This window comes from Balearica regulorum, chromosome 3 (assembly GCF_011004875.1).
Source record: "Balearica regulorum gibbericeps isolate bBalReg1 chromosome 3, bBalReg1.pri, whole genome shotgun sequence".
NCBI classification, from domain to species: Eukaryota; Metazoa; Chordata; class Aves; order Gruiformes; family Gruidae; genus Balearica; species Balearica regulorum.
The window spans coordinates 85,546,999-85,564,633 of NC_046186.1; the positions used below are offsets into that span (position 1 = coordinate 85,546,999).

At 36.3% G+C, this 17,635-nt stretch overlaps 1 protein-coding gene across 1 annotated transcript in view; it reads left to right on the plus strand.

The window, feature by feature from the left end:
• Positions 1–17,635, plus strand: part of FMN2 (formin 2) — a 178,111-nt gene that overhangs the window by 151,157 nt on the left and 9,319 nt on the right. Inside the window, exon 19 of the mRNA XM_075748780.1 lies at positions 9,241–9,390. Within this exon, the coding sequence (XP_075604895.1) occupies positions 9,241–9,390 (150 nt within the window). The remainder of the gene's footprint in view (positions 1–9,240; positions 9,391–17,635) is intronic.

Below are 17,635 nucleotides of genomic sequence, written 5' to 3' on the forward strand. Positions count from 1 at the left end.
GGGCAATGGTCACTCCAGACTAGAAACACCATGAAGCCTTGTGTAATCCTTGGAAGTGATGGGAACAGCTCCTCCAGACATGAGAGAGTATTCTTAGGCCAAAGGTGCATGGTTTATTTAGCTTCTCTTAGATGTGTGAATATCGATGATTTGCATATCCAGAGTGATATGGTTATTTATTACAATCTTTCCATAAATTCCAATGGCTGCCACCTTTTGACTTAAATTTGATCCTTATAGAAAATGCTACTCATTTTTCTCTACTTATCTAAAAAAAGATACTGTTACTACTATAAAGAGAATGTATTGGGATAAGTCGGGAGTTCAATCATAAATGCCTAATGTTTGAAAAAATGCATGTAAAGAACTTCTCAATCTGACACTTAACCTAAATTTTGAAGTCTTTCAATTTACTTTCATGGGATTGTGTTTTAATTGACTCTAAGAACATGAAAATCCCTGTGAACGTTTTTGTCCTCTCCAAAGGCTGGATTTCTTCTGTTCATAATTGTGCTGGCTTTTGATGATATTTGGGAATCCTGTGTTCGTGCATGTTAAGGAGAGAGCTTGAATCAAGTAAGAATGTTCTTCAGAGCAACCCTGAAGAGTTAAGATGAAACTGTGTCACAAAACATTTAAAATACTAAAGGGTTCTATAATACCCAAGTATTTCAGAGCATTTTTATTCTATAATTTTCAAATAATAGAAACTGAAACCTAAGTTTGACTTGAGCACCAAAATAGAAAGAGGACGTGACAATACTCCCAATCAGACTTGTAGATTCAGTTCACTTGTTATTTTTAGACTGTGTTTTTGTAAATGCATTTGTATAAAATTCAATCTGTGTTGGATTATATTCTTTGAGCATGGGTTATTATACATACATGAACTCTGGTAAAGCATCTGTGTGGTTTCTGTCTAGATATCTAAATAATCCGCTCTAGGTTTAAGGCAAATTACTTCTTTTTTTGTTAGATGACTCTAACCTTGACCCTGCATGAATTTCAGTTATAAAAGTGAGCCATACCATGGGAGCAGGCAGATTACAAGCCTGAGGTTGACATCAATAAATTGAAAAAAGTATAATAAAACTTTTAACACAATATTTAGTACACAACAGTTACACTACCTCCGTATGTAATTACAACCTCTGCAAGTAATAATGATTGCTCAGAAGGCCTCCATTGTACTAGACAGTGAAGATGAGGTGTGTTAATAGAAACATCTGGAGACAAGTTGGGCTTTAACATGAGGCATTTAGCTGTTTCTTACAGCACTGAGGCTAGCAGCTTGTGTATCAGATCACTGCTGTTGAAATTCATTCTACCACTGTATTCTGTGTCTGCTGGCACCTTATTATTTCTTCAAGTTCAACTGGCCAAGGGTTATTTAATATGTTTGAAGCTCATATGTTAGTTTTTAAGAGAGAAAATAGTTTTCTCTTGAACATGTTACTGGGCCTGACTTTCCAATGCACGCAATTACATGACATTGTTTTATACATGCTCATATTGTATATGCCCAGTTTAGCACAGAGCTATCCATGTGCCTATATGACAGCCTATCTGGCATGTACAGGCGTGATGTCCACACTAACATAAAATTAAAAGCATTAAACTCTGGAAAAGAGAACATACACGTTCATGCAAAGTAAGCAGATTACGGTGAATTGCAGATTGCAGCTAACATCAATGCATTCAGGGAACTGTAAATACCTCAAGCCAAGTTTTTGAGGGTAAGTCTGAAGCCATTTAAAATTGTAATTTTAAAATGACAGGAGAAAGCACATGCAAGTTAAAAATGCATTAGAAGAGTCATGCTAAAAAGTGAGTGCTTTTTTTCTCCAAGAGGCCTTGTAGAATACAATTGTCAGGGACAAAAAAAGACCCCAACATTAGCTCTGTTTCTAATGTATTATCTCAATTCATATTTTAATCTGAATAATATTCTTGAACAGAGACATAACCTTTAAATATGCATAACGTAATTTGGATTCACGTAAACCCCAATTACTGGTTGAGCTGTGTCTGACGAATACTTTGTACACAATACAGTGAAGGCAGCAAAAATATCTCTAACCTACATTTCCTGACCTTTGATTTGCAGATGACTGGAGGCTAACTCAGTCTGTGCAGAATGGCTTTTTAAACATTGTATTATTTGTCATCAGAAAAGTTCTGTCTGCCAAGATAAGCTCCATCCTGTTTATGACATAATTTAGCACCTAATCCTATGCCACCTTGGATAAAAGATGTCATTGTTACATCAGCAGAGCATTTGCTTACATCAGAGCAATGCAAAAAACCCCACCAAACCAAATCCAAACATATAGAGGAACCAGGTTGTAGCCTAGTGTTTTAGAGAAGAATGTGAATAAAAATAGAAAGAAAAATAAATAATAAAAACAGAGAATGAAATCTTGAAGAATATTTTTAAGATGTAGTGTTAACTGTGATCCTTGAGAATCTAATCCTTCCAGAAGATATAAGCAACAAGAAGTGATTTGGCAAATTTTTTCATTGTGCCAAGCCACTATACCTTAACCTGGACCTGATAAAATTAATTTCTGAAATAAACAGATTGTTAAAATCTCAGTGCTCAAATTCACCTTCCAACAAAACTATAAATTAGCTATGGCCATATTATTTGGCTACTTTGCTACCCCTATTATGAGGGACTTTGTTCCTGAAAGACAGGACTAAAGAAATACCCACCCATTGAATGATGTAAATATAAGGGCTTGAAATAACAGTTTGAAGTGAGGTTGAAATGGCAATCTGATATGTGAAGAATATTCATTGCTAACTCTATGAGTTCATCAGTCCTCTAAGAACTTTAGTTTTCCTGAAATACTTGTTTTAAGTGCAAGTTTATATTCTTAATACCTGTTGAACTTAACAGTCTGTGGCACAGTATATGCTCTGCTTCAGTTACTGGGTCTGCTGCCTTCAGTGTACAGCTCGAAGTATAAAATATGCAAGTTGTGCATTTACGTTACTAATCAATGTGTACAACTGATAATATAGATCATTGATGATGAATATTAAAGCTGTAAAACATTCCTGGTATTGGGCTGGATCTAAATTCTCATGAACAAGGTAGACTAGACTGTCAAAAAATAATTTCCTGTTCTTCACATTGGATGCTTTTTGTTGGACGTTTCCTGGGGGAAAAAAATGGTACCTCAAAGGTAGAAGGATTTTTGTTGGTCTTGTTGAAGCTGTTATTTTTTTATCTAGTTGGAGCAATAAAACACGTTTCTGTTTAATATGAATTTATAGGAGGCAAGGGACTAGAGATGAGGGAGATGACTTAGGATTCAAAACATTGCAAATGTTTGGCAGGCTTTTTTTAGAGGAAAGGAAAAATCTCTTGAGACTTTTGTTTTCTAAGGAACAATATTACAAAATCCATAGTTACACAATATAAATTGGCAAATGAAAGAAGAGATTAATGATTCTGACAGCTGACTTAAGATGGCATATTATGTCAACTTTCTTTTTAATATTAGAAAGATACTTCTCTTCCTTAAAAAAAAAAAAAGTGTGGGGGAAGGACCCCAAGAATTTTCTTACTATTATTTCAGTACTAGATATTTTGAATGAACCCATGTTTATTTTTATATTTTCTCACTTCTAATTATGGAGAACAAGGGATAGCACTGAGGAGAGGCAATTATAATTTATTTTTTTTTTTTAAAGAAAAAGGTGTAGAAAGTGATTTATAGTACGAAGAGGACCTTCAACAAAACATGTCAATAGAAAATGAGAGCTGCTTAGGATTCTGTGCGTATTAAGTTTCCTCACAGCCTTGTGCTATCTCAATAACCAGGACGCTGGTTCTGTTTCATTTTATGTAACTTCGTGTGACTCTGAACTGCTTGGTATTCTGTCCTAAGACTAGCTCTCATTAATGCTTTCAGATGTTGAAAACACAATGAAAATACATACAAAGAGTTTTCCTCTTTATTAAAAAAAAAAAAACCAAAATTAATATGACAATTCATATGATTAGCTTTTCCAGGAAGCAAGTAATGTTACCTGCATACTGTACTCATCTTCCCTATGTAGTCATAAATTCATGATCAACACTCTTTACAGTCTTATATGCCTGCCAACTCAGTTTGGCATTAAACGTAACTCATGTCAGATTTAAAGTAGTAAGAGGCATATGTAGTCTTTTCTCCCTTTTTTACCTTTATTCTTTTGGTAGACTATGCTTAGTCCTAAATTTTACTTGTGACTTTAATCAAACTAAAATGTACCTTAGCAGCTCCTGCCTGATTCAGAACTGCTTCTGAGACAAAACTGCTTCACAAAACTAGCACAGTACCACCACTAAGACTACCTGTTCTTAATCTCAAATGTACATAAATGATGCTTAACAGTTTATAAATCCAAACCTAAGTAGTCAAGAATATCCAGGTTTGATCCTCAACCAAAATATGTAATCTGTTAAACAGTACAGAATTGTAGAAATATTTTTTTTTCTGCGTTTAAATCCACATTGAAACAAATTTTACTGTTGCAGGTGATGTAGTTTGCTGTAAGGGGAAACCAGATGCCTCTGTGTTTCTCAGAAAGGCCTGCTAGGGCATGTCTGTACCTATGGTTACTTTGCTATTTGGCCACAGAAGCCAGATCAAACGATGCTGAGATGAAACTTGCTGCTGTCCATTGCTTAGCATTGTTGATTTGTCTCCTTATTGGGGGTTTGTTTGTTTGTTGGGTTTTTTTAGCAAAAGAAGTATTTTTGTAGTTGCCAGCTGGTCTGCCTCCTCACCCTCTCTTTTTGCTTGACTACTGCATACAATCACATACATACACGCATGTGTACAAACATATGTTATACGTATTCATAAACTGGCCAATGATTTGCACACAGCAGACTTGAATCTGAATCATTGTCTGCAACTACTTGCTAACTGGCTTCAGAATGGAATGGAAAAAATTGAATAATCCATAGCTGCTATTAAAATATTCCTAATGGATCAGATCTATTAGCTAGAAATGCTGTCAATGAGTCATTTGCAATGTGAATGGCTTCTTTTCTTTCTCACATGATTAAATTTGGTTTGGCTGTTAGTGCATCCATTCCTTCCTTCTCTCCAAATAGAAAATTCATTTACATAGTCTCATAGCTGTACACAAGGGAGCATACAGAAAAGTCCAGTGATTCATTCATCAACTTTCCACATTTGAGTAACCAGTAAGTTCAGTCATCTCGGTCTGCAGTGATTTTTCTGAATTACGCAAACACTTGAATCAAGGAAATTAGAAGATGAGAAAAGGGGAAAAGGAACTAACCATCTTTCTTGATCTTATTTCCTTACGTACTTGTCAGAGATGAGCAACTCTTCCATTGTTTTGAGAGATTTAATGTTATTTAATTCTCTGTCAGGGCCAGCACGAGGGATATGAAACCCAGCCTGAAATCTGTTTAAACAATTCTGGCTTTTGCCGTGTCAGGATAAGATAGTGGTGTGAACGTCACTGCCTGATTTTTAATCATGCTTGAAAAGTCAGGCTCTCTGAAGCAAAGCCAGTGACCTCCTTTACGTCTTTTAATCCCTGAAAATAACTCACATGCCCTTCCTTCCCTCTTCCATGACCGCTATCTCTTCTCTAATGCACATTCTTTTCTTTTGAGACACTTGCTAAGAGTACAGAAAACTAAGAACCTTTTCACTTGAGAAACGGACCCTAAACAAGCTTTGCAATACCTGTTTGGCAATAAACGTTTCGTTTTGCAGAGAGGTGAAATGAAATCCAGAGAGGTCAGATGAGTTTCCCAACGTTGTATGATGCAGAAATTAATTTGGGTATAAGAACAAAAGCCTTCTGAACTCTAGTTCCTTATTTGATTCAAAATGTCCATGTGCCTGCCTTCCGTATCGTCAGGAACAGTATTGATGGTATTTGCAGATGTTTTGTTTCAAAATCGGCTGAAAGATCAATGGGAAAATTTGAATGGGCTGCCCCACTGAAAAGCACCAGAGAAAAGGTATTTGTCGCCTGGCTGACGTCTGAAAAGATGATATCTGGTCTTGGGGTTATGGCGATGTAATCCCAATTTCTCTTTGTATTTAACATGTGTGTCCCCACCTGGAGTCAGCTTTGAGATATGTCTAGTTTGACGTACGTAAACACTTCCAAATCAGATATTTAAAGAGAGGGGTAATATAGAGGATTTATTGATGTGCATGTTTTATTATTTGATGCATTTGGATTCACTTTATTTTCTTTGTCTTTCATGTGTGAATTATGCCACTTTGTCTTGTACTACAAAAATGACAGCATCAAATGTATAGCAAGCAGGTTTCCATATGTCTTCTAAATGTACTCTAAGAGACTTAACTGCTAAATAAGGGTAGACCTCTCTAGTTGAAAAAAAGTATAGTAACTGTCTTGGCTGTTTGATCTGCTTATATAGAAAAAATATTTGATTCATGGAGATTTGTGCCCTGAAGTCTTACTGTGTTGCAGCTGATGTTTTGTGCGTTGTTACCGGGCATTAGAAAGGTGTGATGTATTAACAATGACAACCTGCTACGCTGCTGTTGTTTCACATTTCACAAACAGCTTATTTCCCGTACCTCCCAAAGTAACTGCCAGGGAGGCAAGCAACCTGGCTGAGCATTTTGCTTCTCTCTGTAAACCTAGAAATTAAGTTATAGCTGTTAGACACATCTGTATGCATGTGTAAGGTGGTACTGGTTATACAAGTGGCCCTCAGGGAGATTTTCAGTCACCAGAGAAAAAAAAGCATTGGTTATGTCCTTCTGCTCCCAGAGGATAGTTGGAGTAACTAGAGAGTAATGGAAGCCTTTGTGTCTCCAATAAATGTCAGTGCTCGTTATGAATTTTTTTTAAGCATTCTCCTGTACAGTATGAATTTCATTTTGTCTTGGCCTCCTGTTTCTTGGGATATTTTCCTGTGAGGGAATTATAGCTCATTACCTCAAATGTAAAAGCATTACTTAAGATCACCATTCACCGTCAAATTCTTTTTACATTATTGTCATTTGCAGAATGGTTTGAAGACACGTTTCTCATAACAAGGCTTCTTATTTGAACTTCTGGTCTTTCTATGTTCTGTAAATAATTAATGGCTTTCATTCAAAGCGCTTCCTTAAAAGTAAGCCATTGACTCAGCTGATGTCTCCAGACTTCTCTCTTGTCCAGTATTCCTCATGTTCTTTCAAAAATGTTGTCACTGTTCATTCTGAAAAATCAAATGAGCCTTTTATATGACATCCCCACTAGTCAGGTCCAGAGCTGTAAGTCTGGGAGAAGGGACTGGGGGGGGTGGGGGGGGGGAACCAAAAGATCTCCCTGATATGTTTGCAGTCTTGCAAAAAGTTGAAAATATGTGAAAGTAGATAAAAAGTTTAAAATATAGTGCAGCTGACTAATGAATGTCAGGGATATTATTTTTGAGTGATTCTGTGGGACCACAGGACAGATGATAAATATTTTCCCCAGTATAAAACTGTGGGGAAAAATGTAAATAGGTAGGTAAATTGGATTTTTTTTTTTCTTTAGTTTAATCAGTAGTATCACTCATCTATAAATCATTTGAAAAAACACAACAATACCCAGCCACAAAAAAGACATTCTATTTATTAACCAAGCACTGACTTGCAGAACAGAGGGCCATGTTAGGCTAACTGAGAGACTTAAGAAATGATACACTCAGGTAAGGTGGCATTTGAGTATCAACGCAATGGGTTAAAAAGTGAGGATATTTTTGTCTCTTATATTTTTCTGTGCTGCATCTTCATTGCTCAACAGCTTCATTTTGTTTCAGCAGATGGAAAAATGAATTGCAAATTATAAGAAAAAGTGTGTAGAATTTAATTGGTAAACTGATGTTAAATTTTTAAGCTATAGACTTTTTTATTCAGAAATAGGACAATTTATGTAGACATTTATTTTTCATGTTGGGGTATACTCAACTGGAGTATTGAGTTTTGAGAACTAGGACAAACAGTTTCACAGAGACTTTGAGGCTGACCCTTCTGAATAGTTGAATCTTTTTATATTATTGTCAGTATTAAATACTTTAAATTATAACTACTGTGAAAGCATTCTATCTCCAGTTACAGTAATCCATGAATGAAGATACAACTTCTGTGACTAAAATGACATTTGCATCTATTTAACTGGAATTGCGTTTTTTCCCATAATTAAGTGATTTAAACCGTGATGTGTGTTTCATAGAAAATTATCATAGGGGTCGATGAGTAGTATTAGATCAGTGAGCAAAGCATCTACAATTATATTTCAAGAGACAGCTTTCCATAAAATTTTTCATAAAATAACCAATTCTCCAGAGGCTTCTGTGTTGAACTTAAAATGAGAAAAATGTTCTTAAAAGCTCCAGTATTTACAGAACATCAGTCAAAAAATAAAACGGAGTAATAGCTAATCAAACAATTAATTTTTTGAAAGAATTCTACCATAGCTTCCTATAACATTCCTACATATTTTTAAATTTGAAATAAAATAGAAGCAATTCAAACTCAGAAATTTGTTAAATTTAGTTGCAGTCACAGTCCTCACTCAGTGTTGAAAATATGACCTTTGCATTTCAACAGCAGTTCTTACTTGAGGTGTAGCTTTTGTTTTTAATATGCTACTTTACTTTTGCTGTGCTCAAGAAGGCATTGTCAGATCATTGTGGTAGTCATGATGGGCACCAGTCTTCCAGCAGACTTGCTCCTGGCCCAGTTTTCTGTTGTATCATTTCTTGTTTAGCACACAGCAGGTTTGAGTTTTAACATTTCTGTGTAGGCTTCAACCTAAGCCATCTACCCTGTTGTGTTGTACTATAGATCTAATAGAACTTGAAGAACTTTGTTTTCAGTCCTTTACAGGCTTTGACTCTGTGTTTTGAAAAGAGTTTTAAACACAACAGAAAAGCAGTACATAGGAAAGTGTAGATGTCTGGATTTTCATTGCTCTGGACAGTGCGTCATTTTAGCTTTTGAAATGGAAAATAGTTTGGTCAAAAACAGAACCTATGATAAATCCCAGATCCCAACTTTGCTGAAGAATCATCTTATATTGTGTATCTATCTCTATATGAAGAGCTCAGACTGTTATGTTTTTATATTCTTTTATTTTAGTTCTGCTACCAAGAATAATTAAATACCATGTAAGTGTTAAGTAAGGGGGGAAAAAAAAATCTGCATCAGTGGGTACTGGAACATTTGCCATTTTTGTTTTCTTTGACAGCTTTTTGGAAACTGCAGCCTATTTCTGTATGAAACCAAAAATGGGAGAGAAAGAGGTGTCCCCACATTCTTTCTTCAGTATTTGGCATGAATTCAGTTCTGACTTCAAAGACTTCTGGAAGAAGGAAAACAAACTTATTCTTCAAGAAAGGTACATTTGTTTGTTTGTTCAAAGGCTTTTCTCAGAGAATGTTATTGCGAGCAATTGCACAGAAACCAGTCAGCCTCGCTTCATTAGCACACAACCTACTGAATGCCTTTTGGACTTTTCTCAGTACTTTTTTTTTTAACGGATTTTTTTTTTTTTCTCTTAATTGTTATAATTTTTGAATGGGACATTAATATCAGTTTGTGTTAAAGTTTTTCAGGTCCATTACCTGAATGACATTTTTGGTAAAGCATGTAACTACTACGCCACTATGAATCCAAGCAACAGGAGACTTGTTTCAGGTCTAAAAGTTGATTTCCCATTAGCATATTTAGTGGAAAGGAGTCAAGACATCAAGACATGAGATATTTGTCCAATGAAGTTGGGGAAAAAGGAATGGAAAGTAGGAAGACAGAAGGAAAAAGTAAATTGACCTTGCATTACGAAAAGACTCAGACTGAGCCATATTGCAAATCACAGCACAGGACATGAGTACATGTGGTATATAAGGCATAAAGAAATGAGGCAGCAATTTTGAAAAATTACCAATACCTTCTGGTCCATGTATTAGAAGAGCTATGAAGTTTGCTTTCATCTGCATGCAGGTATTGCATTGTGGTCACCCTTTGTTTATAAAAATGATGCCAAGCATTAATCAGTTGTTTAAAAAGTAGTAAATGCCGTATAAGGACAAATTAAATACACACATGAAAACTGTAAACACTGTTATATAATTCTGCATCTGTTAGCGACTTGAGTGACCTCAGTATACCGATAAGGAAGCTACTTCTGAACCTTAATAGGACCGAAGCTTAATGTTCATGAAATGATTGGTATCAGTCTACGTTTAGGTACCTTGACAAGAACAGGCCTCTTTTTCAAGAGTACTCGCCCTATGTAATTGTCACAGACATCAGATTAGTGGCTTAAGAAGTCATTGAAAACTTTCCTTAGGTACCTATATGATCAATGTCATGTATACCATATACATTTAGTGTAAGTGGATACATTTTGGAGCAATGTCACAGCTAAGAAAGCTGGATTCTGCACCTGTTGCAAGAGTGTGGTGCAAATGTTAGCACAGTAGAGCAGCTCTCTGGAGATCTATTTCATTTTAGTGTCTGAATTAATTTTATGTAAGTAAGTATATCTCTTTGGAATTGAGTTGACAGTTAAATACTATCTTTGGGTTTCTATTCGGGGATTTAGCTGCCAACTTAATACAGGTTAATTTAATCTTGTATATTTTATAGAACGGGATTTGAGAAAAATATCCTTTCCTTTCCAAAAAACTGAGCTATTTTTCTAAAAACAAACAAAAACTCTCCGGAGGAGTGCCGCTGCAAAATATTTTTCTTTAGGAGACAATAACTAAGCAAGCGCAAAACCTCTTCCTCCTATTTTCCTTTTACATCTAAAGTTTAAGAGAAGAATGCGATTGAGATACAATCATTTCGTTCTTTCAGCTCAATGTATGAGTATGCTAAGAGGATGTGTTCGAAGCAGCAGAGAAAAAAAGTGGCTGCCAGCTGGTGGCTTCTAGGACAAGGGTATTTTTAGCCTGAAAGGAACGTAACATATATAAGCTACAAAATGGCTCTAATGCAGGACGTTACAGGGGAGGGAAAGGACAGTGAGAAAGGGCCTGCAGTGGGAAAGGAAACTGGGAGATCCCTAGGAAGAACAGCAGAGAGACGCAAACCCAGATTCGGAGCTGATGGGATGAAGGAGACTTTCCCAGGGGGACAGACATGGCTGCGTACCTGCGGTGCAGGAATTGAGATTAAGACTGAAAATGATCCATCCTGAAAATCACAGGTAGATTTTTGTTTTGAATTTTAATTTTGACATGTTTCATCAAGTTTAAATCTTCCTCTTTAAAGATTTTGTTTGTTCAGCTGAGGCAGGGTTTAGACTTTGGAAACCTTTGATGTCTTGGTTTGTGCTCACCTCTTAGAATCAAGTTTGGCACGGTGCTGATTCATGTCTGGCAAGTCAAGCTCTCTTCATTGCCGTTTAGGAATTAAAATATTTTTGCCAAATTGGTAGTAAGAGTAACAATTTTGCAAGCAAGACAAATAATTTTCCCCAAAATGAAGACTCTTCTTTGGTAAAACAGCTGTCTTCTCAAACTTTTACGCAGAAAATATTTTGCCTCTGATCATGGTTCATCCTGATACCTGAAGATGTCATTTAGGCTTTTTTCTTTATCTTACATTTCTACTTTTCTTAGTGAAAGACAAGATGCTGTGATGTGAAGGTGTCTTGGTATTGAGAAGCCAAAGGAGAAAAATCTTGATGGGAAAATAAGTGTTGCCCAAAGGTGTAAGAATGTATGACATAATGGTTTTCAAAATGTCAGCCTAGATCAACAGATCTGTAGGTGACAGAAATCTAAAATCTGTCTATTGCCACTGAAATAAACATTATTATTTCAAGAAACTACATTTTCCTCTTTAGTTGATGTTCTTGAAATTTTTTCTTCTGCTAAAGTTGAAGAGCAGGCTAGAACATTAATGGTCAAAGTAACTTTCTGTAGTTTTTAATTGGTGGCAAAATCAAGTGACAGATACAGTGACACTTTTTAAAGTACTGCTCTGTGCCACCTTTGGTGAATTATTTACTGGATTGCTGCCTCATGAAACATAATCATTTTCATTATTTTTAATATGTATAATTAAATTCCCTTGTCTTTTTTAGTTTGATCATCTTTTTTTTCCTCACCCCTTGGTTGGTTTTGGGATTTTTTTGCCTCTTCTCCACTGTAGTGTTTAGTTTAATAAACTTTTATGCTGTGGGCAGTGTTTCTAGAATATTTTATATCCCAGTTTCCATATGGACTGTGTAGGGAAAGGAATTGCTTGTTAATAGAGGCTGTTCCTTATTTAGTCTCTGCAAAATATGAGTCACACTGTTTTACAATAATTTACCCAAAGGCTTTTCATAGATGGTATTTCCTAAGGTGGTACTACTTTTTGTTACCGATAGATTAAAAGTGTATGTTTTAAAGAAAGCAGTAAGCCAGTTCTTATTTTAAACACTTTTCACTCAGCATTTCAACTTGTATATTGGTTTGCCAGGCATTTATATGCAAAAGATAAACATTGAAGTGTCAGACTTCATACTTCCTTACAAGAAGATGAGGAAAAAAAAAAATGAAGAAAAATGGTGCAAAGTTAAAAACAAATTAATTTTTCTGAAGTTTTCTACTGCTTTCACTCAGTTTTCTCACTTGAAATAAAACAGAACTGGAAAATACCAGCTGTAGGGAAAATTATGCATGACAAACCATTAAATACAGTAGCAATAAAAAGAAAAATGCACCTGAAAATTACAGTGAAAGCATAGGTCTGCCAAAACGTTTTTTGAACAGTACTATTTTTTGTGGTCACTGCAGTCAATGCTAACTGGAGCAATCCAATAGACATTATTATCTGGGTTATTTATAAAGTTCTCAAAAATATTTTGTGGAGGTTGAAATTTCTGATGCTATGTCTATCCTAAAGATGTATCCTTTTAAGCGAAAATTTTCACAGTAATATTACTTCTTTCTGATTAAGCAACTTTAAAAACAAAAACAAAAAACCAAACCCAAACAAAAAAAAACCCCAAACAAACAAAAAACCACAACAAAAAAGTAAAACCACAACCAAACTTAATGGGGCATGTTTTGAGTTTTTAAATGTTGTTGTTATCATTGCCCTTTCATTGTATATGTAATGTGTCACTGCTTGTCTATGCTTTGCATTAGTACTTTGAAAACTCTTGAAAGGTATCTGTCAGTACAGCCTGCACTTCACATGTGATCAGCAAGAAAGCCAAGAAGAGCTGACATATTTTCCCTAATATGTTTTCAATGTTGTTTGAAAAAAAGACTATGATTTTGAATGTTGCAAGCTTCCTGTTCATCCTCCTCATTATATACATGTATTTCAGTTGCTGCATACCCTGAGACACATGTTGCTCTCTGAATACATACGGTCAGGTAATGCACAGCTGCAGCGACAGTCTCACCTTCTTAGGAAAACTCTCAGGGAATCACACCACCAATCTTCAAGTGCCTTTTTTGTCTCCTGTAGTGAGAAACTGACATAACTATATTAACTCTTTTCTCAATAATCTCTGTCTTTATTTCCCCCCCCACCCCGGTTTCTTTATATTTCTGAGGTAGAGATATTCAATGTTAAGTGCACTATTCCAGTCTAGCCCTTCGGTGAGACCAAGAAGTATTTTAATTTTTCTTGACATCCAGAAAAAGCCTACAGAAGTGTTGCCCAGACACTACCACTTTCCTAGAAACCAGGAAAAGATGACTTGTTCTAGGAATGAAAAGATAAAAGAGCTCATGAGGCAACACCTAATATAACCCTACAGAGGGAAGTCTTGAAAAGTTGTCATCAATTAAAAAAAAAAAAGGGGGGGGAAGGAAAAGAAAGGAAAAGAAAAGTTAAGAAACTGCTGGGTATGGGAAATATGGAATATGCGAATCCTTGGTAGCTAAAAATGCAGTTATTGATCAGAAAATCTCATATTGGTGTGGACAGCAATGATCCATCTTTAGGACTACAACTTCATCTTTATGGCCATGAATTACACCCTAGCTCATTAAAGTGACAAAAAGCAGTCAGTCTTTTAAGAACTTTTATGCAAAAAAGTTCCATTGCTGTCAAAAGTTAATGCCAATATCATTAGGCTTTAGATGCCGGTTCAGACCTTGCTAGAAACAGGCCGATAACAGGGCAGAAACATGTTTGTAGGGCCGCAGTTCCACCCTCCAGTTTCTCTGGGCACAAGTAAGGTGCTGGCACTCGTTTATCCACTCCAGCTCTGGATGTGTTTCTGTTTCTTCAGGTTGTTTGCTGCTCCAGAGGGCCTGTGCAACCTTGCAAAGATTTACCTCAACAAGGGAAAGAAGGTTATATTTCTAGACAGCAGAGTGAAGGGGGGACGGGGCAGGGAGAGAGAGAGAGGGAAAGGGACAGATATAGGTGCCCCGTGAGTGTGTACGTAAGGTATGTATTGCTCATAAGCTCAGTCTGGCCCTTGCCTTTATGAAAAGACACGTCACTGAACAGAGACTGTGTCAGGGATGCCAGCAGAGGAGAGTTCATAAGCAGGATCAACGTGATGGTAAAATTCTGTAAGTCCCTGATATCTTGCATCACACTAAGCTTGAGAATTTCTTTTGGCTGACTATGTTCAACCCTTTAACTCCCACGATAAATCTTTGACACATTAAAAATAATCTATAAACTCAAAAAAAATGCACTCGTCTCTCAAATGTAGAAGTTGCCCGTTCCCGTAAGAATAGCAGTTAAGCTGGCACCTGGTGTGTCACACTGTGTATATCTAGATGAAAGGGAGATTCCTGGCCAGCATGTCTCCACAGCTCATTGATCTCCCTCTGCAGAAAGACTGGTATGTCTCCCTACAGACTCCTTGGCAGGATGATTTAAAACTTGCTGTTGAGCAATTTAAAGTCTGGCATTGGATATCTGTACGTTGCACAGTGAGGAGCATATTGGTAAGCTGCCACTTCTGCTTGGAGAGGAGGGCATTAAATCCCATAGCACGAGCAATGTCCTCTCAGAGTAATTTAAGGGATATTTTGTTAACGCTTATAATAGGAACCAGTGAGTCAGACTTGAGAGTGAGAAATCGAGGGACATGGGAATATGCACTTGCAAAGAAATGTAGAGATGGAAGGAAAGAGAAGAAAAATGTATATGGAGGGGCAACATGAGAGGGATGATGAAAATGTGGAGTATGTTTCATGGGGTCACATTTTGCTTGGCATGCTGTTGTAATGCCAACTGAAAGCTCCAAGTGTTATGTTAATAAGTAGTTATAGGTGGATACATTTTTCTGACTTGGGAACTTTAATCTCAATGTCTTTATTGCTCTCTAATCAACTAAGTTGCATGCTGGTAGGTTTGGTTTTACAACTCATAGTTATAATGACATTTCAAAACAGAATGCAGCTTACGTGACTTTGAACTGAATAATTAAAAGGATCATCAGTTTTTGAGAGTATTTCAGAATTTTAGCTTGAATAAAATAGCTTTCTGTTCAGAAAATACTGTTACAGCCATTGGAAAATCTACTTAAAAGAAGCCCAAACACACCAAAGATTCAGAAGCTAGGAACACTCCTTTGAGGCAGTGCCTCACAAAGAGACAATTTGCTGTCCAGCTGAGAGAGATTGCTCAACACTTCAGTACTCTTTTCTTTTTTTTTTTTTTTTTTCCTTCCTTGTGCACTTTCAGCAATTAGTCCTTTTTTCAGTGAAAACCATCATTTTTTTGGTTAGGGGAGGGAGAGCAGTAACTTTCATTTTTAGCATTGCTTTTGAGGGAAAAGTTTGTGAAAAATAAAAGTATTTGGAGATAAGATTCTCAATCTGGATCTTTGGTGGAAATTACTTTTAAATACCTTAGTTTAACATTTTTAAGTAATACTGTGTTTTGTAAGGCAGGAACACATATTTCCATTTGCAACTGTAAGCCAATCAGTGCATGCAAATAGTAAACTCGAACAAAGTGAAGGATCTAGTAAAAAAAACTAATTCCAAATCTGTGATCTTTACTAGTTTTCGTGACTTGCGTGAGGCCCCACATAAACAGCAGAGGGCTTTTCAGCAGTCTCTTCTTTATTTACGCAGTGATGGTATTGTATTGTGCTGGCACATTATGTTGCATCCTAGTATGTGTGTTGTGCATAAAAGGAGGTAGATACTGAACATCATCTCAGTTTGCAGCCTGTTTTCATGGCTGTAATGTCAGATCAGGTGTAACAGTTTAGGGTATAGATGGGATACCATGATTCCTACCATATAGTGATCTTTTCAGGTTTTTTTACCCTTTCCTGTTCACCGGTGCTTGAAAAAAAGAACGACATTTGCCTATGATAAAAATCAGCCTGACATACTAAATAGATATTTGCATATTGGTGAAAAAAATTCCACCACTAAAATTTTTAAACAGAATTTTTGACAGAGGTGCTACACTTTCTATACTTGTGAAATGTTTTCATTCCTAAAGTCATTGCACTGACATTTGAGGTGCAATGAAATACTGTAATGTTTTACAAGTGAGCAGCATTTCTCATTAAAATATTAGTCCCTAAAAGTTTGAGACACTCACAAAGACTTAAAATCTACTATAACCCAGACTGAGAGTTTGCCAAACCAGTGCATGGAGTTGGCATAATAATGACAACATCCATTAAGTGTAAGTACATGTCTGTGTGCATGTTTTATGGCATGAGTACAGGGAATAGTCTAATGTCAGGGGTTTTCTTTATATTTTTGGGAAGAGCCTTGCTGTGTCTGCAGTCATTTTGAGTCATTACATAATTATGAATGGGCACCTTTTGATATGATTATTTTCACCTGATGCAGCAAAGTTGGAGGCCTCTTATTTTCCAGCAAAGTTGGAGGCCTCTTATTTTCCAGCAAAGTTGGAGGCCTCTTATTTTCCCATGTCCTGCACCGGAGATCTCTAATTCTGTGGCTTTCCAGCTGACTTCTACTTTTTTTTCTTTTCTTTCCGGTAATCTCTTCTATTTACTCAATTCTCATCTTTGCTTGTGCTGCCAATCTTGTAGCTACCAATTATCCAAGGTAGTAGCCCCAGTATACCCAATGTAGCAACTCATCTATCCAGGGTATGTCTCCATATCCTCTTTGAAATAGTCTCCTTCTCCACGTAGTCTGTTCACCAAGACTTTTCTTGTTCTTTTTCACATATTGCTTTTTTTCCTTCTTTTCCCCATCTGCTGCTTAAAAATATTTTACAGCAAACACATAGTTTCACATTTCCGTTCACTCGCCAGTTTCCTTTCTTTTTCTTGCTGATTATGTTACCAGTTTTACCTCACCTCCAGTCTTGTTCCCTTCTCTTATCGTTTCCTGCTGAATTTCCTAATGAAATAGCCCAGAATGCAGCCAGCTTCTTTGAGAGCAACCTGACTTCAGTTCCAAGAGAAACAATGGAAGGTGATAACTATCTTTTCTTAGAGAAACCTTGATTTTCGTATGCAAAGTCTGTAGGAAAGTGATTTCCATCTTGCCTGAAGGTAGCCAGGTATAGCCTGAAATATTGGCCACTGTGACAAGGAAAAAAAACAAGTATTCGATGGCAGAAGTCAGGAAATGTATTTAAGTGGATATATGCATGTTTTCATTTTATTAGAATCATAGCCACCCTTAACAGTTTCATTTTTTATGTCATTACATTTTCAAGATGAA